Source organism: Camelina sativa, chromosome 16, assembly GCF_030686135.1.
Source record: "Camelina sativa cultivar CO46 ecotype springtype chromosome 16, ASM3068613v1".
In the NCBI taxonomy this organism is placed as follows: Eukaryota; Viridiplantae; Streptophyta; class Magnoliopsida; order Brassicales; family Brassicaceae; genus Camelina; species Camelina sativa.
The window spans coordinates 18267668-18289031 of record NC_141895.1 but is presented as its reverse complement, the minus strand read 5'-3'; the positions used below and the strand labels follow the sequence as shown (position 1 = coordinate 18289031).

The following is a 21364-nucleotide window of genomic DNA, read 5'->3' as shown; positions in this document are numbered from 1 at the left end:
ATTGGTTCTGTAATTTGCCCAAAGAATGGGGACACGACAAACCTCGATAGCGACCAGTAAAAAGTTAAGAGAACGATAGAGTGAAGACATAGTAAGAGTGATGCCCCCACCATTTTGTTTATTGACATTTTCCGCTTCGCCATTTGCTTCTCTCCCACCAAAATAAAAACCAAACGGAGTGAAGATTCCTCAAATCCTAACCCGACCCAAACTCTAGTATCAAGCGGACTAAAGCATCCGAAATAGTTAAACTTAAATCACACACTAGCACCAAGATAAGATCATGTTATAAAGAGAAACAATGAGAAACCAAACACATGTTTAGTTGGTAGTCTTAGAAGCTTACACCAACGATACAAGGTAAGTCTCGAAACCAACAAACAAAAGCAAACAGATTTCATTCAACTAAGGGCACATGGAACTTATAAACAGACAGAAGGAAACATCCACCATTCCATAATTCGTGAACAGACCTCATTGGTCATCATCACTAGTTATGCTTATTCACAAGGATAGATATATGTGAAATTTTTCTACCCAGAAAGTTACATCAGAATACAGTAAAAAACATGGGATTGCAAGCCTGCTTCTCTGGCCATTAAAAGAGCACATGAAAACAAATTCGAGTCACATTCCCAAATTCTCCAATGGTGAAAGCAGAAAGGCAAAAAGCCTTTTTTTGTGTGTGTTTGTTTTGAACTTACGGAAACTACATTTGTACCTAACCATACCATAAAACTTACCTGAAACCCAGAATGAGACAAAGGGTTTTGTTTTGAAGTAGTGTAATCTCTCTCATCTAGGAGGAAGACCTGTGTTCTGATTAGCTTCTCTATCTCTACGTCTTCTACCTGAACGTCCCAGCAGAATGCGTCCTTGTCGCCTCATTCGACTTGCCAAAGAGTTACTGTTACTATGCCTCTCTTCTTCCCCCTCTTCCTCCTCTTCTCCGGAGAAATTCAGCTCACTTGTTCCGTGGTTAATTGTAGTCGAGTCATTCGAATCTGAATCAGAGCGCCTTAACTGATTCCCTGGTGCCCCAAAAGCATGCAACAAAAGGAAAACATTCACAAGATTCCTACCAATTCCAGCATCGATCCCACCATGATCATCACCCTCATCTGAATCTGAACCGTCAGCATTGTTCCTTTCTATCACGTAATCCCCAAACACCATTGAACCAGGCATGGTCGACCTAATCGTGCTCATAACATCATCTCTGTCATGCTCAATCTCAAGCCGTCTCCAATTCTGCTCCACATCAGGATCCACTTCACGCGGCTTTGCAGTAGGGTGGTCCATTTTCATGTGTTTCCTCAGCTCTTTGAAGGTTCCAGCAAACACACAGTTCTCCTGCATACAGATCCTCTTCTTAAGATTCAAAAAGTCACGAGCAGGCTGTACAATTGTCCAACCTTTCACCTGGCCTCTACAAAGTGGGCATGTGAGATTCCCAAGCTCAGATTTATTGATCTGATGGTGACTCGATGACTTTAGCTTAGCTGACGCTTTCTTGTACTGATCTAAGCAATTGGAATACCGGAAACTGGTTCCACACATGTAAGGACGACATCCCTTGTCATGTGATGAGCAGAGGAGAAGAACAGCGTTGTGCGGACACTCCATGCAAACCGAGCATATAACATTCTCCCAGTCCCTCTTCTCTAGACACTTTGAACAATCTTCTGCAAACATGTTCCTTCCCACAAGCCGATTAGAAGATGGAAGTTTGTATGGCCTTGCTCTAGCCCTGAAGCGTCGCAAAGGAAGCCTGCGTCTTGTCCTCCTAGCTTTGGCCATAATCTCAAATTCAAACCTGTACAAATACTAAAAAGATTAGGAAAAAAATATATGGATACAAAAGTTTGTAACAATACAAGGAGATATCTCTTTATGAAATATGCCGCACTCTGATTTAGGAATTAGGTAACAATGATGCTTCTTGAATATAGCCAGCTACATATGCATTTATAACAGATATTTCACAATCTCGCATCAATGGCAAAGAAAACCCATAAATTTTTACAGAATCACAACGAATCAACAGGCATTGATGTTGACAGCAGTAACAATATCAACCTATTCCTCGGAATAAATGTATTCAGTATATAGTCACTCAAACAAAGATGGCTAGATGACAGTTACTGAATTCATATATCACTGGATTTGCATTATGAACAAACCATCTATGGAAATACAAATGCAATGCAATCTAATGAAACTGAAATCAAAGTATGGTAATTCAAATAGATAGAGATAACACAATGACTAGACCAAAACGACAAAGAGATCAAATAATCGAAGCAATATACCTCACTACTCCCAAGATAACACAATAACTAGACTCTCAGCAACCAATTCCAAAACTCATAGGACAAAAAAAAAGCAGATGAAGAGACGAAGTCGCATCTCAACAAATACAAGTTAATAAGATCACATAAAGTGCAATATAAAAAAAAAAAAAAATAAATAAAGATGTGCCTACATGTTACAAGACAACCAAAAGGAACATGCTTCACCGAACAACTCACGCGACATGACAGTGAATCAATTATTAAACAAAGGAGAAACCTTAGAATCTAATCTAATCTAATCCACATGGAGCAAAGACCTTTGACACATCTCAGATCCAGAGAAACTTATATAAAAATATAAGCAGGGTTAAAACAAAAAATATAGAAATGTTCTCATAACACCGATCCTTATTTCCCAAGAAATAAAAAAAAATTGAAATACCCAAATGGATCCTGACAAGTTCTATTATACAATTCCAACGAATTTTCAACGACCCCATGAACCAAATCCGAAATCGGAAAAAAAGTCATAGCTACAAACAAAATCCGAAATTTCCAGCAACCCTCTTTTAAGTTCGAATTCGAAACTCCCAAAATTTACATAACATCTCGATAATCTAACACGAACCCACCAAAATCCGTCGAGAGAAACACCAACCCAGATCGCTAATTAGACGAAAAGAGTAGAAACGAAGACAAGGAATACGAACACACGGAAGACTTCACCTTTTATTAGAGATTAGGGTTTCGAAACACAGCGTAAGAAGACGAAGAGGCTTGAATCGATCGAGCGAGAGAGGTAAGGTAAGGGTAAGGGTAAGGGTCAACGAAGAGGTAGAGAGAGGGACGAGGAAGACGAGTGGGAGTGCGAGATTCGCGTGGAAGCGTCTCCACAGGCTCCACCAAAGCTCTCGAATCGGAGTTTCTCTTTCCTCACGTCACGTGTAGTGGAGCTAAAGTATCCACGCGTCCTTAAAAGTGCGTAAGACTGACGCGCTCACCCAAAGGTTTTAAAAAGGCCTTCTAAAGGCCCTTGATAATTTGGGCCTAACATCGAATCATACAAATTCCCAACTTTTATCTATACTTTAAAGTTCATCGATCACCTCTTTCAAGTTTCACCAATACTTTTGAATACCTTTCCATTTCAATTTAAACAAACGCCATATTCCATGGTTTAGATTTCGGTATTGCTTGTAGCTCCCCTAATACGAGATACGTTTTGTGAAAGTGATGATTTATGTTTGAGAGTAAGGTTCCATTGTATAAATTATAGATGAGTAAGTGGTAGTATCTTATGAAGTTAGAAATTTGATTTTTTTTTTTTTAAAGAATTATGAGAAGATTCATCATTTAAAAGAGACATTTTTCATTTCATGTTAGTTTCTTTTTCTTTTAAATTAACAGAATAAAAATTAGGATTTAAAAATAAATCTATAGTAATGTATAATAAGCAAAACCAACCTTGAATTTTTTGGCCTCAATGGAGTCTCAACCCCATGAACTGATGATGCACAACCACCATAATTGAATCACTTAACTAAAGAGATTCAAAGAAATGTGGCCGCAATCAAAATGATATTATTAGCAGCTGAAAGCCTATACTTCACCAACTTAGACCAAGGCTGACTCTATGTCAATTCATGAAATTCAAAATCATATCATTATAATCTAAGTTATTAGTCAATCAAATTTCTTATCAGCTTTAAAGCGGGATTTGATTTGGTATTTGTTGATAAAAATATAGTTTAGGAAGAGCATATTTCTGAGTGTTCGAAAAAAGTCTGTAATAACAAAGGCGTACGTATGTTACGGTTAACCGCGACACTTGGGTAAATTTTTTAGATTAATGTTATTACATAAATTTTTAAGTATGCCCTTGCTAAAATATTCTTTATTGCCCCCATTACTCTATTTTCATCTTAGATACACGTTTTTGTGTTGTATATAAAATATCATAAATATACAATATAAAAACTTAATTTTGTTTATATTTCATTTGTTAACAAGCCCATATTCTATTAATAAAGTAAAATTTTATTACTTATGTTAAGTTGACAAAATTAATCAAATGTTTTAACTGACATAATTTAAAAAAATAATAATAATTTAATATTATTATCCCGGATAAAATATTTTTTTGGATCCACCACTCTGTAGTAGTAATATATAATAGATTTATTGAGTTTGATGTGAAGTTCACGAAACTTAACAATTAGTACGATAGGAAAAATACTGTACAATAGACTTAAATGGTACTAAGTTCATATTGGTCTATCAAATCTCCATTCGAAGAGCATCTCCATCGGTGAACCCTACAAAATTGAGATTCTATATTGATTTTATTAATATTTTAATATAATATTATTATCTAATTTAATTAATTATTTTTGTTTGTAAATTAAGGAATCAGATGGTGACAGATAAGCAAGAGAGAGTTTGGAATTGTCTCACTATCGATCGATACAATTTATTATTTGAGATGAATTTATTTTTCATCCAATTTTTTTCATCTAAAAGTACAACCATTTGAAAGTTGTATCGTCTTTTGTTCGACATCTCTCTCGTAGTAAGTCTCCTCCTTTGTTTCTCTCACACTCTGATTGACTCTATATGGTACTTCAGTAGTCTTGGCTTTGTATATGATGGAATACCACAAGTGCAACGCGGCATATCCATACCAGTTCAATGGCGGCGGTTTCCACCTGCTTACATTAGAGGCGACACCGTTACAAAAATACTTTTACTAATCTCTGCCTTGAGCTCAGGTTTCTGTATAGATTAATGATATTTTACATAAATGTTTAAGTATGCCCCTGCTAAAATATTCTTTATTGTCCTCATTATTCTATTTTCATCTTAGATACACGTTTTTGTGTTGTGTATAATATTAAAATATCATAAACAACAGAAAAATTTAATTTTGTTTGTATTTCATTTGTTAACAAGCCCATATTCTATTAATAAAACAAAATTTTATTACTTATGTTAAGTTGACAAAATTAATCAAATATTTTAAGTGACATAATTTTTTTTTTAAAAAGAAAAAATTAATTAAATATTATTATCGTGGATAAAAAAGTTTTTTTTTTTGGATCCACCACTATATAGTAATATATAATAGATTTATTGAGTTTGATGTGAAGTTCACGAAACTTAACAATTAGTACGAGAGGAAAAATACTGTACAATAAACGTAAATGGTACTAAATTCATATTGGTCTATAAATCTTCATTGGAATTTTAACTCCCCCCGACCGCCACCTCTTAGTGGGCTCCTTGTCCAATCTCAGTCCATGGGTTCATCTTCCTTAATGGGTCTCACGTCCTCTCACTAGGCCCGTGAACCCATCCATATCCGACGGCCGGTTTGCTACGTCTGGGATGCTTTAAAGACTTTGTTATCGTCCCTACAAATCACCACATGATCTTTCCCTTTGTTTTGTACTCACTCATACAGTTCCGACAGTCACTTCCCGGAAGGTCACCCATCCTAAGACTACTCCAACATAAGCACACTTAACTGTGGAGTTCTCTCAGGATCCTTGACCGAGATAAGTGCACTTTGGTGACATAGGTGGCCAAATCAATTCTTTTAAACATCTCTGTATGTCCCTGAAACAGGGGTGTCACATTTCACCCCCACTAACAGATCACAACGTCCTCGTTGCGCACCAAGACTATCACCCCCGATGGTGTGAGCCCACTCGACTGGGTTCGGCTCTGATACCATTTGTAACGCCCTGACCGCCACCTCTAAGTGGGCTCCATGTCCAATCTCAGTCCATGGGCCCACTTTCCTTAATGGGCCTAACGTCCTCTCACTAGGCCCGTGAACCCATCCATATCCGACGGTCGGTTTGCTACGTCTGGGATACTTTAAAGACTTGTTATCGTCCCTACAAATCACCACATGATCTTTCCCTGTGTTTTGTCCTCACTCGCACAGTTCCGACAGCCATTTCCCAGAAAGTTACCCATCCTAATACTACTCCAGCATAAGCATGCTTAACTGTGAAGTTCTCTCAAGACCTTTGACCAAAAAGATAAGTGCGTTTTTAGTGACATATGTGGCCAAATCAATTCTTTTAAACCTCTCCGCATATTCTTGAAACCGATGTATGACACGAATAAATGAATATGGCTATTATTATCTATCACGTTCTAAGTGATGCAATTTTTCAAATGGTTGTATTTTTAGATGAAAAAAATTGGATGAAAAATAGATTCATCTCAAATAAGAAATTGTAAACTCAATTATGTACTCATCTCTTTCATCTACAATGGGATGAATAAAAAAAAAGAAAAATAAGAAAGGTGTTTCTCAACTGAACAAAAGATAAACAAGATAGACTATTTGTTTCTATCTTTTTCATCAATTTGTTTCTATCTCATCCCTTTGAGAGTTTACGTACTATTTGCAGTAAAAAACAATGGATTTAACAACTTCTACATTTCAATTCGGGGATGAATAAATAAAGAATTTGTTGTAACATCATTAGAATGCAGCAATAAAGAAAAAAGAGAGGAGATTACGGTATTAATTGGTGTAAAAACAAAAAAATGGTGTAAAGAATCTAAAGCTATGGGATTTCAATTAAAAGTTGACTTAGGGACACAAAGACAGATCGATGTACAATGAGGAGAAGAAAAACTTACAAAGGGACGAAGCGAGAGACATGTATTTGACCTTTTTTCTTGTTTGTAAAATATAAAATTTGAACGGGCGATATGGCTGCGGCGCCGCTTGCTCTCCTAATTTGTCCCACGTCTCCTCTGCCAAAATTCTATTTCTTTACGACATTTTCTTCTATATTATCAACAAAAAGGTTCTTTTGGCAAGATAAGTAGTAACGTAAAAGTATGCATGTTGCACAAAAGAGAATAAAAAGTATGCTTAGTTTTTTGATACATGCATAACTAACTGACTTCTACCATAATATTATTTCAGATATACATTTTTCATATAGGACTAAATACTAATATATAGATTAGATGATTTAAAACAGTCATCTAAGATATAATGGAGGTGCAGAGCATGTAATTCAAGAAAATCGAGATATGTATTAATATTTAATATATCCGAACAGAACTAGAAAAGATTATCATATGTACACAGTCTATATAGATATGCCTAAGTTAATATTTATGTAAAAAAAATTAAGATTATAATAGTCACGAGTTTGATTCGGTGATGTAGAGATGGCTATCTAATCTTTTTACCCAATATGTAGGCTAAAACTTTTGTTAAGAAAAAGAAAAAAAAAAAACTGATTATAAAATGAACGTGTGAGTATGAAAATAATTAAAGTTGTCAGTCTTCTAGTTGACTATTTTAAGATCCGATCCCAAGGCAAAGTATCTTGTTCTCCTGGGTTTTTTCGTACGAATTTAAAAATTAATAATGTGAATTTCACGTTAAGATATAAAAAAAATAAATAAACAAACATGTCACATAGGGAGACCTCTTCTTAAACGCACTTAACTAATGACATGGCTTTCATATTCGTTGTATACTATAGTTTCCGACGTTCTCGCCATCAAATTATGGACCGACACGTACATAAGATTAAAAGAATCTATCAAACTTCATCAAACGAAAAAATCGAAAACAATAGAAATGAATGAATATATTAGGTCAGCTAGTAGGATAAATAAAATTAGGTATCTCTCTTGAAGACGAATTGTTGACATATCTATTGGACAGGTTAAAATTTGTGGGATTGTTCAGTCTAACCTTTGAACGTATAGATGTTTCACCAAACTAATTAAACCTACTATGCTAATATACTATACAGAAAATTACGACTTACATTGCACTCTACTGAACATTTTTCGCCAAACATAAGCTCTTAGGTTTAGCATGGGGCAACTATTACCAAACTAAGCTAAATCCACATCAATTTGCGCAACCATATTTATTAAATTTATAAAACCTATATGAATTTCTACGTAGATCTGCCACTGACTGGTTGCTCATCAAAAGTTCGAACAATTCGTTATTAGTTTTCCTAGCGTGGATATGGAGCAGCTGGGAGGGCTGCGCTTATGTAATTAAACTTTGGCGGATACACAACGTCATGGTGTTTATTTCGTCAATTACTACAATAAGCTTTTTTTTGTTCTTTTTAACTTTCAATCTCATCACAATACCAATTTGACTTTAAGAAGATATCTATTGAAAATTTCAAAACAGCTTCAAAAAAAAAAATTCAAGGTACAGTAGAAAGAATGCATATTATATAATAAGCTATCTCGTTATAAAGATTTTGGATGCTTAGATTGTTTTTTTTTTTATTGGTATTTCATCTTTAAATAACTCTAATTCGCAGAGATTATATATTCCATCTAGTAAGTAACAAAAACATCAATATTAAAAATACAAAGGTCGATGGTCTTCTGTATTTCACATGTTACCATCCATGTGACGGGAAATTTCGGGGACCCTAATGCCCAATATACTGAAATTACAAAACAAAAAAAAATGATATGAATTGTTAAAAACTGGATCTAATTATCTTAATATTCTTATGATCACTTAATAAACAAACTATATAAGAGAAGGCCAGGGAGGAATATATATATATATGTATACACTTTTCTATGACTACTAGGATGGTAACCAAAGTCATGATTCCATCGTAACTCCGGTTTAAGTGCTTTAAAGACCAAAATCAATCCTTTTATGAAGTAACATGGATTAGTTTCTTCTTAAAGATAAAAACTGATTATTTAAAGAAAGTCAAAGCTAGCTTTAGAGATGCGTACTATAGTGAATAATACAAATAGTAAACGAACGATATATTCTGATGAGAAAATGGGATTTGACTTTAGCAAATCAAAATCCAAAGCTAGCTAACAGACAAATTAAGAGTTTAGATTAATTTGCAACTCCACTGATGGGCATCGATCTTTCTCTCAAGTTCGAGGCCGAGGAAAAGGACAAAGATGAAGAAGGATCAAAATATAACTGCAATGAGAATAAAGAAGACGAAGAACATGATGCTAGTGGCGGTGATGAAGATGAACAAATGGTGAAAGAAGACGAAGAAGAAGATTCTTGTTTAGGTTCAAGAACCCGGGAAGAAGAGAACGAACGTGAAGAGGTACGTACGTACCTATACGTATGTATCTTATATATCCATCCGAATTTTTTTGTGTGCAAATATGTTAACATCTATGGATGGAGATCAGATCTTGCAGCTACAGATCCAGATGGAAAGTGTGAAAGAAGAGAATACTAGGCTGAGGAAGCTTGTGGAGCAGACTCTTGAAGATTATCGTCATCTGGAGATGAAATTCCCGGTTATCGATCAAACCAAGAAGATGGTGAGAGAATCTTACGTCTCATCCACGTTACATTAGTGGTAATAAATTGATATTTAACATGAATAATTTGATTGGTTTCTTTAACCTAGGGTCTTGAAACGTTCCTTGGAACAAAAGGCAAATGGTGTGTGGATATAACAAGTAAGGCTCGAAAAAGAGGACCTGAGATATGTCCATCCGTGGAAAGAGAGTTAGGGCTTTCGCTATCTCTACAGAAAAAGCAGAAACAAAAAGAGAGCAAAGAAGCTGTTCAGTCTCATCATCATCAGCAAAGTTACAACAATAGCAGCTTAGATATGAACGCGCCACGTATCATATCATCTTCTCAAGGGAATAGAAAAGCCAGGGTGTCTGTGAGGGCGAGATGTGAGACCGCAACGGTTCGTGTCTTTATCTCTTATCTTGCTCTCAATTTAGATATTGGTAACATGATCTTTTAATAAGAAAGATGAGTGTGTAGATGAATGATGGATGCCAATGGAGAAAGTACGGTCAGAAAACCGCAAAAGGGAATCCATGTCCACGAGCTTATTACCGATGCACCGTGGCTCCAGGATGTCCCGTTAGGAAACAGGTACGAATACGATGTGTGAAAAGTGCAATTGCACATACCCTCAAAGATACATTCTATATTCTTTTGTTTGGGGACCATTTTAGATCAAGTTATTCACAATTATATATGTAGTATTTTATTGATCTTCCAACTCAAAATCAGTTTGTAACAAGTGAATTCGCCTTTATATTAATTTATGTCCAATGTAAAAGTCATAGCATGTCATAACTACATTTGAATGAAATGAAATATGTATATAGTTAAATAGTTAATTATGACTTGTTGCATTGTGAAGGTGCAAAGGTGTTTAGAAGACATGTCAATACTGATAACAACCTACGAAGGAACACATAACCATCCACTTCCGGTGGGAGCAACAGCCATGGCATCTACTGCCTCCACTTCTCCATTCTTGTTACTCGATTCCAGCGACAACCTCTCTCATCCTTCCTATTATCAAACTCCATCAATCATAGACTCATCTTTGATCACATACCCACAAAATAGCACCACTAACAAGCGAACCATACGAAGCTTGAACTTTGATGGTCCATCTAGAGGAGATCATGTTTCATCTCCCCAAAACCAATTAAATTGGATGATGTAGAGTTCCCATGTCTCTCAATCGTCAACTATGCTTATTCCTTTGGTTCCATTATTTTACTATTAATTCAAGTCATAATGGATTCTTTGCCTATTTCTTGTTCTTGTTTCTTAACATTTGTGTTTGGTACATAGAAATTGAAGGTTTGAGACTGTTTTAATTCTTTCTAATGTTAGTAACGGTGGTTGAGCATGTTAAAAAGAAACGTGCACCAAAATAACACACCAAAAAGATCAAAAGATTAAAGATGCAAACCTCAACACGCTCTTCTCTATCTTTGCAATAGAATCCTTTTTATACATATCGTTGAGAAATCGTCCAAGACATTAATTGAACTAAATTGATCTAATAGAAACCTAGTTAAAGAGGGTTTTTAGTTTGGAACCTAATTGAACCCATCCATTCTTTATATTATGTCCTGTTTCAACATCCGACGCAGCATTAATAAATATCGTTGATGTTACGAAAGAATAACATTTCTACAAACTTCGCAACATGTGATGAGCTTTTTTTTGTGTCTCCTCCAGCTTCTTCAAGATAATTTACAGATAATTAAGGAAACCAGATGATTTCCTTATGTCACCCCAAAGGCTCCTGCTTCGAATGGAAGCCATCACTTTGCATTGAGTTGAATGACAACACCTGGTACAAATCAAGGAAACCAAAGTCAAGGTCAGGTAAAACTAACAGCACGGGTACACGAACCTAACCAAAACCCATTGAAAAAAAGACATGAAAATGACTAAACCTACTCAACTATTAGGAAGCTATTATTCTTAGGCTCTTTGTACTCTTAATAGACTAATCTTTTCAAACAAAAACATTGAAAAAAGTGGTCTTAAGACACTCAGGTAATTAGGAGCACAATAATTCTATACTTTGAGCCTTTAGACCAGAGATCTGGGGTTAGAAGTCGAACTACAGTAAGGTCAAAAGTAAACAAGCAAAAGGGTGATGTGCACATTTTGACAATTAACACAATTTGACTGGTAATGCAAAAGTGAGCAGCCTATTAACTTATCAAAGTTGAATTACTCACCGAGAGATCATCATTGATTGTGGGCAATGGTGGCATCAAGCAAGGCATATTATTCATGCTGCCAAATCAAAGATATCAGTACACCAAGCTCCACCCAGGTTACAGAAAATGTTAAAAAAATATCAACTTACTCATCTTGGATGGTGATAAGGTTGTTCCTTGCCTGACGAAAGAGATCTAGGTTATCCTCTACCTGTGTGCAATTATCAGGACAGAGCGCTTTTAGCAAGAAGCCAATACCACATTTGCATTCCTTTGAACAATGTAATCTAGAACTTACCTTATACGAGGAGAGATTAACTCTAATTTGACTAAAAGCTCGTACATTCTGGTCTAAGAGATTTCTTGCATAACCACTTAAATCTGAGACAGAAAAATGAAAGAATCAGTAAGGAAAAATAGGCAAGACTAAAGTTTACTGCCACTTCAACCAAAATCCATATGCAAGAGAGCTTAAAGGAATCATCTTTACAAGGTAAGAGGATCAGAGAGAGGACTTCAATAAAGTGTCACGATATAAACATACAGCAGGCGTTATACTCCTTTACTAGATGTATGTCATAAAAAAAGACCTGGAGTAGGCAAATTCGGATGGAAATCTCTCAGATAAAAGATAGAAGTTAACCTTCACATGTAATTTGTTTACTGGAGCTTGTAGAGGGCATTGAGAAAGGGTACGAAGCCATGTTATGAGGCAAAACAGAGGGTATGCTCGACTTAGAAGACGATTCCACCTGCTTGTCCTGAAGAAATATAAATCTTTTTAGAAAGCACCTTAGGACTAAAAACCTCAATTTATCAAAAGATATCAAAGTCGCTTTCAATTGTTGTTCAAAAGTCTCACTCATCAAAATTGAGCAAATGGAAAAAAACAACAACATACCTTGCTGGAACTTGTTCTTCTTCCACAATTTAATTCTTCTGATTTTCTTCTCTTTCTCTGCGCAAAAAAAAAAACATTCAGTATATCAAAACTCCAACTTCAAAGACTGTTATCTCCCATAGTCTCATCCCAAGAACTCAAGTAATACAACTCAAACGACAACCAAAAATTCCACAAAACCATTTCATTCTGTCTAGTGTAGTTTCAGTTTAGGAATCTATGTATGCTCTATTACATGTATGAAATGGAACATATAGAAACTGTTCCCCGAGTGTCATTTTTCTTTGATACACACATATAATAGCATGGTGTAAGCTTAGAACTACATGACTGCAGCAAAATGGTCACAACAAAGCTACAAAAACCGTGGAACGAAAAATTAAAAATGGCCAGATATGTGAACAAAGAGAAGCTTACTGTCATCCATCTACACCGCAAAGCCACATCTCGAACGCTTTTGTTAGGCAAAGTACTAGCAATCTTAATATACTTCATGATATTTGGCTTATCCTTGTACCTGCAATAAACAGAATCAATCCTTCAGGTCATATCAAAAATTCAACAACAAAAAAATATCTCAGCTTCCCTCACAGGACACAAAAAGCCAAAAAAAAAAAAAAAAAAAGAGGCTCACTTCTCAAGGCCATCCTCCAATTTGTATTGTTCTTCAGTTGACCATTCACTAACCATGGAAGTATCAAGCTTGGGACCAGAAACTAAATCAAGAGGATTCGAAGAACTTCCAGGAGAAGTAGCAGCATTGATCATACTCATCCCCAAGTAAGGACCCATAGGAATCATCTCAGAAGAGTTGTTAGTTTGGAAATTAAAAGCGTGACGGCTCATCATAGAACTCAAAGACTCGAACCCAGAATTAGATCGAGTAGCCATCCACATAATCAAACCCTATAAACCCCTTCACACCATCTAAACCCAAATTTTCCAACTTTAAAAAACAAAAGATTGTAACTTTAACAATCAAATCCAAAACACCCCAAACCCTCCTTTTATCAGATATTAAAAAAGATACAAACTTTGAGCAAGTGAATCATCTTACGCCATGGAAGAGAGCCAAACAAAGCTTGAAACTTCTTCACCTTCTCAATCCCAAGTCTTTTATTTTGTTTGTTTGTTAATTTCAAACGAAGAAACCAAAAATTTGATCTTTTGTTTACCAAATCACAGCTTTTTTTTTTTTTTAAGTTTGTGGAATTGCTTTTGGGTTTTTTTTTGTTTTTTCTCTTCTCCTCTATGTATTTGACAGCAGCCTTCTCAGCTTCTATGCCAATGGAGGATGTTTTTTTTTTAGACAAATAATAGAAAAAAAAAAAAAAAACTTTATGACTTTTCACCAAATTTCATGGAGAAAAATACTATAAACCTACTTATAAAAGATAAACTCAAATTAAAATCTACAAGATTTACTATTTTCCAACACTAAAGGAATAAAATTGTATGTAAAATGAGAAAAACAAAAGAGGATTTTTTTTTTTTTTTTTTTAACTGTAAAGCAATAAATGGGAATACAAATAAAGATTCTCTTCCTAATTGAAGGGGAGATAAGACTAAAGAACATATTCATATTTTTTTTTCAATTGTTTGGAATTTATTACAAAATTGGAAAAAAAAATGAGAAGTAAATAAAAATAAGAGATGGTTGGCAGATCGTGGAATTTAGTAAACAGTGCGAATCCCAATAATAAAGCATTTGATGCCTTTTCTTCTTATACCTTACCTTTTTTATTCCCCAAAGTTTTTTTTTAGTATCAAGTAGACATAAATTTTTTTGTATTTATGGTTATTAATAATGGCAATGTATGTCCTCGTTGTCGAAAGCACAAAATATTTGAATTTGATTCATGTTTTTAATTTTTTTTTTTGTTTATAAGGCAAAATTAATCTTAGGATCCCAATAATTGTGGGATAAACTGATCCGTTCGTACAATGCTTTTACAATTATATGCGACTATAGAAAATAATTGGAGTCAATATGTTATGTACGTATTAAAAAGCCAACGCAATTGGAGTCTTCGGGTCGAGTCAGTTGGAAACCTCGGTTTAAGAATTATTAATTTTGCGCATAGTGAACCAAAGTTTTGCGTGAAAAAAACTATAAGTTTTAAAAAAAAGACTAGAAAATAAAAGCATATAAATTTCTAGTAATCTATACTATTAAATGGGAATCATACTTAAGAATTAAAAAAAAAAACATAACATATATTCATGTTGTCAAACAGACCCATTTACTTATATTAAAAAAACAAAGTTAAACTTTCCTAAAACAATGGTAACAACTATTAAAGAAATAAATGATTAAATTTTTTATAATTGGTTATAGATTTTGTATATATATTTTGATAAGGATATAAATCATAAATAATTAATTTTGAATATATTAAGTTTTCCAAATATATTTCTAAATTAAATATTAAACTAATGATTTTCTCCTTAAATTTAATTAGAACATACCGTCACTATAAAAAAAACTAAAGCCAACAAAATTACAAAATGAAATTTAAAATATTATAAGAAAAACGAAATTATTTCTATTAATAATTGCTTGAATTTCTATAGTTATTAAAATTTTATAAAATAATAAGAGATTTCCGCAATTAATAACATACCAAAAATGTAACTTATTATTTAACAAGATTTCCATAACAAATTAATCTAATTAATTTTGAATAGTATTTTTAAAAATAACTTAACTTAAATTTAAATAGATTATTTATTTTAAGAAATCTTGAAATAAAATCAGTAATTATTTACCAAATTTCTAAAATTTAGGAATTATTTCTAAAACTAACCTTATATATTTACTTTCATTGGTTTAATAGGAAATCTAGACAATTAATTCAAAATCCAAATCGAATTATCCATATAGATTCAAACATATTGTATATGCATTAACTGAACACTAAATAAGTTTTTAAAAGATTTTATATAGATTTTTTAGTTTTAAACGTAAAGGTAAAAATGTTTACTCTTTCGAGCTTATAAATAGAGTAATCAACCTAACATTCACATATCATATACACCACTCTAGCACTATTTCTGTTTGTAACTTTGTATCTCTTTGTTTCTGCAAAAAAAAAAAACAAAAAAGTGTCTATGTATTAAGTTTATGATTTATGATTCTATGTCCAAATTATGATTTATGGTTCTTATGATTTGTTAAATTTATAATTTTCTGTTGTGTATATAAGCATATACAAATGAAGATCTTTTTCGAAAGCATATATTTTTCTACTGTATATAAGGGAGGATTGTGGTATGAACGTGTGTTCATCCAATTGACATAGCATCTGCAAAACAAAAAAATTACATTTAATTGCTTAACAAAAGTCCACATTTTTTATATGAACCCAGTAAGTCACAAAATACTATATTAGTGTTTGTTTTCTTCAGTTTTTCTATAGATTTATTTAAGAAACCTTTGTAGGAAATTCTTATTAGAGTATGTAGTTGAGCTTTGCATTAACATTAATTAACTTTCGAAACCGGCAAGGGGTACCTATACATAAACTATATAAGTACAATTAATCTTCCATGACTATATTGTAATCAGCTGTATGTATTAAATTATATTATTTTTTATATTTATTTTTTTTTGTTAAAAAATTTATATTATTTTCTTATTTTTCCAAATATATGATGTTAAGAGTCATTATTAAAATGACACTATAACTTGGGATGTATATGGAAAAGAAAACAAAAAACACACATGGCAGTAAAATTTTATAACATTAGCACCTTGAAATTTTTCTATAGACTTTTAAGTCATGGTTACCTTGAATTTCTAACGAAATTTTCAAGGTAACGATGACTCATAGTATAAAAATTTCTAATCCAAATCATAAAGTACTGATTAGAATTCAAACACCCAAATATTCATAAATCAAAATGACAAAATTTTGTGTTAATGATGTTATACTATATAAATATGTTTACACATACTAAATAAATAATTCTTACTATTTTCAATTGAACTAGCATAAATTCAAAATAAAATAAAAATAAAAATACATAAAATGTGTTCTGTAACAGTTAAAAATATTTATAAAAAAACATAATCTAATATAGGTGAAACATATACTCCCTCCATTTCAAAATAATGTATAGGATGTTTTAACTAAAAAGAAGTCTTTACTTTTAACAAGTTCAACCCATCAAAAACAATACTGCATAATATAAAATACTAAACTAATCTAAAAGTTGTATAGAAACTTGAAAACCTCCTATATTATGAAACAAAAAACTTCTCTAAAACATCTTATATTTTGAAACGGAGGGAGTATAAAATATTAAGAATAAAGAAGTCAATTAATTTTGTAATATTTTTATTAAAACATATGACATATAGATATACTATGAATTATATTTATGTTTATTTCATACGGGAGTTCGAGAATTTATGTATTCGTCCGGTCCCCTCCCGTTTTCAATCGGAAATTTGTCCCATATCCGGAATGTCCCATATTGGGAATGCTTTCTGTTATGCAACGAAAATTTGAGAACGGGTGTAGGACATAATGGAACATGACAAAACGAAAAGAGAGTTACGACCATCCCTAATTATTTGTATATGTTTCAAACAGGTTTTCATCGCTGTTAGAGGTTATATATCCAATTTGATAGTTCACAAATTTTATAGAATCTAACCAATCATTTATTTGATTTAGTTTGTTACCAGTCCCACCGTTATGTTGTTCCAAATTTTTAGATACTGGTGAAATCATTATTATTTTAAATTTTCAAACATTAATAAACCAAACCAAATATCAAATTAAAATCCCAATTAGTATAAGTTTGATTATATATACAAAATTAATTTTTTTTATAAACATAATCTCGTACGTACGTGCGTGTCCCAACCTAGTTTATCTTTAATTTCAAATATATATGTTCATTTTTTTGCCGCTGTGAATTTTTATATGATCTCAAATTTGAATGAACAAAATTCATTTATCAATCGAAATAGTGATGATTACTAATTAAATAAGACATAAAACCATATAAACGATCGAATACATGGAGTAATAAAAGTTTATAACTATGTTTATAGGTCATGTCAAATAAATTTTCCCAACATCACCAAAATAATATATTGTTGACACGATTTATATATTGTTTGAAGTCACATGAAACCGAAAACCGTTTTCGTTCATATAATCCCGTTAGCTAGGGACCGATTGGGCGGTAGAGACATCACACTATAGAGAACCGGCGAAGAAGCTAGAATTTAAGTGCATTGATTATATATACAAGATTGCACCCAAAAGAAAGCTCTTTGTATGATGATTATGGTAGAGATGATCGTATAATCCGAGATCCAGATAGTAAGGAATGGGAATATACGAAGAAAATCTATCTACAAGGAAAAAACGTGAAGCTTGACTTAAACGTTAACACTCGCTTGTGTGATTTCACCATTAAAAGGAGATTTTAGAGAGGTGGTTTCCTAGTTTACTTGTGTTACCTAGAGAGATAGCATAGAGAGAGAACCTATCGACTGTATAGAAAGTGATAACAAGAATATAACCAAAACCATTAAAATAAAATAGAACTATGTTTATAGGTCATGTCAGATTATATCATGCACTCACGATTGATTTAGCCGTAAAATCAACTCTCCAAGATAATTAGAATTGGAAACAGAGAACGTTTTGATCATTATAGCCAAGCAATAATAGTATATCCTACCGCCTTAACCTTTTGCTTCCTTGTAGATACGGATGTGGCTCTGAAGAGGATCAAAATAATGAGGAAGCAGAGGTATACAAATATATCACTTCCTTGTGTCCTATTTTTGCAACACAATTTATCAGCAAAATGGATTAGTTTATATCTATGTTCTTGGTTGCTCTTGCAGTTGCGGAAGGAAGTCGTGAGATTACGAAACCTGCTCAGGTATGTATGCCTCTTTTACTACAATTCAGAATCATTCAGGTTTCATGTGTATGAACTTTGACATTTCTTCATTCATATATATACTCTTAGGAGAATGAGTGGTTTAGACGACGATGCGACTTTCACTGAGCTGCGAGCACTTGAAAGTTGTCTAAAGGATGTCAGGGTCATTGTGGCGGAAAAAAGGTGAGGAAACTTGTTCATTTAGGGAAGAATGTAATTAACTTCCTTCTCCTCCTGTTATTTTAAAAGGCTCAAAATATCTTGTTTGACTATGTATTCTAGAATAAGGCAAAGCTAATTGAAGATCAAAGGCTGCTCAAACAGGTCAAAAAGTTTTTAACTCGTAAAAGTTACCTAGTGTCGTTTCTTATTCAATTTCCCTGTAACATTCTTGGTTTGTGAATCTTTGAGGAGCCGATCAGTTTTGTTTACCCTTTCCAGTCTAAAATTAAAATGTAGGAGTAAGACAGTCAATGTTGAGTGTATTTTTTTCTTGTTCTAAATAGATAGACTCCATGTTGTTCATTCAACGTTTGAACCTTTCTTACATCTTTTCGCAGTTTTTTTCTTTTCTTTTCTTCTTCTTGGCTTCTTAAGCTTCCCCCCCCCCCCTGCATTTAGATACTTTACATAAATCGCAAACCCTATGGTTTCTTGCAGAAGAAGGAAACAGAGGATGAGAATGATGGTCCAAGGAGAGGGGTTTCAAGGAGATGGCCCAGAGGGGTTTCGGCTCCCTCTAGGAGCAGGTAATAATATCTTAAATCCTTTTATATATCTCTCAGACTCTGTGAGAGATGATTCTCTTTTTACTGTGACATCTTGCTTAAACCAATCGTACGTGTAAATGTACAGCTCTGAAGATAAAAGACAGGAGGAAGAACAAGATGAAGAAAAAATACCGAAGGAGGAAGCACAAGTGCGTCCATTATTATACTCTCTTTCAAGTCCTCTCTCTTCTTCTTGCCTCAGAGACAGAGATTATATATTTAAAATGCATGCTCATGTTTTTTTTGCAGCTGAGAATGGAGAGGAGATTCGAGAGACTAAAGTCTGAATCCTTGCAGAGCAAAAATGAGAGATTGTGGCTTTTCAAGGAGTAATAATAATAACTCATTACCATATTTCCAACTTATTGCTCTCTATACTTTTTCATTTTGGGGTTTCATTTTCTTTGTTCATCCTCACAGGCATATGAATTGTAGAGAGATCGAAAATATGAATTCCTACGTCGACCTGTGCTCACTTGAAACTGAGATAATACGTGCTTTGATTGATGTGAGGGACCAAATGAAGAGACCAGGACAGGAAAAAGAGGTATAGATTTATCAATATCAACCTCCCAATCCTTGAGATATAAAATCCATATTTCCGCCTTAGACCGATCGATCAAACTCATTGCACACACTCTCTCTTTCTAGACTCTTGCAACTGATTCCTTGTTTAGATTCTTGTTTTATAAATTTGCAAGTCGGATCTAAATGATCAAATGGCTCTTTTTGGCTGTCACACACAAGAGGACACTTAACTTAAAAGAAGCATAACATTTCATTCTTCCATTAGGCTGTGGAAGAGAAGATGAAGCCGCAGAGGAGGCGAAGAGATGTGACGAAGCAACACGTGAGAGTGCTCTGCGATTTCTGCGGATCATCCAGCAGTAAAAGGTAGTTCTCACAATAACATAACATTTTCACGAACAATGGTTCTGTTTTCTAGGGTTTTCTTGTGTTGAATTACTTCTTTCATGCATTGTGATCTCTTTCTAGATATGAACAATTTCCACACAAACAAGAAGTTGAATTACTGGTTCGTTTTCAAAGTCATGAACCTTATTCTTATATCTTTCTCGGGGTTTTTTTTTTGCTCACATCATTGTTCTTCTTACACCTAGTCTTTGGAGAGTGAACTCAAGAGATTATGGCTTCTGACCAGGTAATATACATACAGAACTTGTCCCGTTTCTTGTTTCTGATGATCCATGTTCATATTATCTTTCCTTTTTTATGCATTCCTAGGAGAATGACTGGTAATGATTTGGACGGTTTGAATTTCGCTGAGCTTCAATCACAACAATCCCAACTAAGGGAAGCCTTGCCCATTGTGAGGAACCAACTAAAGGTTAATAACACAAATTTTTATTTATGGGAAAACAGAATTATATTAGCTTACTTCTTTCTCCTATGACTTAGTGAAAAAATATATTGTCATTCTCAAACACCTTGTTATTTTATGACATGAGAAGATAAAGCTGGAAGAGGAAGAAACGCTGCACAAACAGGTAAAATATTTTATACAGTCCATTAGTTAGGACTTCGTCTTTGTTTTTTCGTCCCCTTATAGATTCATGTTTGATCTTGCATTGTTCTCCAAATTTGAATGACTGGTAATATTTTTGCAGAAGAGGGAAGCATGGGATAAGGATGAAGCTGCGATGAGAAGGTAATCTCCTAGCAAAAGAAATAAGTAAAACAATTTGGTTAGAACAATTTGTATATGTATTAGGTAATCTCTGATTGCCAGTCAAATCTGCGTAGGATCGATGAGGATTTCAGGACTTTGCATCCCTCATTTCACTATTTATAGTCTTACTTAATTTTGTTATTTATTGGCGTATCCTTTGTTTTGGACTCGACGAGTCTCGTTAGTTTTGAATAAAGTAAACATTGTTTTCCTTCCAAAATCTTATATGTATTAAACTTTAGTCGATCGTGGGGATGACATGTTAACATTTTACTTATAATCTTATTAT

The 21364-nt window shown here is 33.6% G+C and overlaps 4 protein-coding genes across 5 annotated transcripts; 2 read left to right on the top strand and 2 right to left on the bottom strand.

The window, feature by feature from the left end:
- Positions 1 to 382: 382 nt before the first annotated feature.
- Positions 383 to 3394, bottom strand: LOC104750611 (uncharacterized). Of its 2 annotated transcripts, none has more exons than XM_010472433.3 (2): positions 3021 to 3394; positions 383 to 1816 (listed from the first exon to the last, which is right to left on the bottom strand). In XM_010472433.3, the coding sequence occupies exon 2, from the start codon at positions 1798 to 1800 to the stop codon at positions 796 to 798; it is 1005 nt and encodes a 334-aa protein (XP_010470735.2). In that variant the 5' UTR covers positions 1801 to 1816; positions 3021 to 3394; the 3' UTR covers positions 383 to 795. The 2 variants fall into 2 exon arrangements, with proteins under 2 accessions (XP_010470735.2, XP_010470736.2); XM_010472434.3 differs by lacking the exon at positions 3021 to 3394 and adding an exon at positions 2313 to 2451.
- Positions 3395 to 8986: 5592 nt separating this feature from the next.
- Positions 8987 to 10942, top strand: LOC104750610 (putative WRKY transcription factor 9). The gene is made up of 5 exons (XM_019238028.2): positions 8987 to 9400; positions 9489 to 9623; positions 9713 to 10003; positions 10084 to 10197; positions 10472 to 10942. The coding sequence occupies exons 1-5, from the start codon at positions 9194 to 9196 to the stop codon at positions 10781 to 10783; spliced, it is 1059 nt and encodes a 352-aa protein (XP_019093573.1). The 5' UTR covers positions 8987 to 9193; the 3' UTR covers positions 10784 to 10942.
- A 114-nt stretch (positions 10943 to 11056) lies between these two features.
- On the bottom strand, positions 11057 to 14282 carry LOC104750609 (uncharacterized). The gene is made up of 8 exons (XM_087492170.1): positions 13337 to 14282; positions 13120 to 13219; positions 12703 to 12759; positions 12445 to 12562; positions 12100 to 12182; positions 11951 to 12012; positions 11820 to 11877; positions 11057 to 11422 (listed from the first exon to the last, which is right to left on the bottom strand). Exons 1-8 carry the CDS (start codon positions 13597 to 13599, stop codon positions 11360 to 11362), a joined length of 804 nt encoding a protein of 267 aa, XP_087348296.1. The 5' UTR covers positions 13600 to 14282; the 3' UTR covers positions 11057 to 11359.
- A 4270-nt stretch (positions 14283 to 18552) lies between these two features.
- On the top strand, positions 18553 to 21058 carry LOC109129509 (uncharacterized). The gene is made up of 11 exons (XM_087492731.1): positions 18553 to 18612; positions 19276 to 19364; positions 19471 to 19534; positions 19635 to 19714; positions 19806 to 19932; positions 20179 to 20279; positions 20382 to 20421; positions 20507 to 20547; positions 20631 to 20733; positions 20858 to 20893; positions 21014 to 21058. Exons 1-11 carry the CDS (start codon positions 18553 to 18555, stop codon positions 21056 to 21058), a joined length of 786 nt encoding a protein of 261 aa, XP_087348857.1.
- Positions 21059 to 21364: the final 306 nt, after the last annotated feature.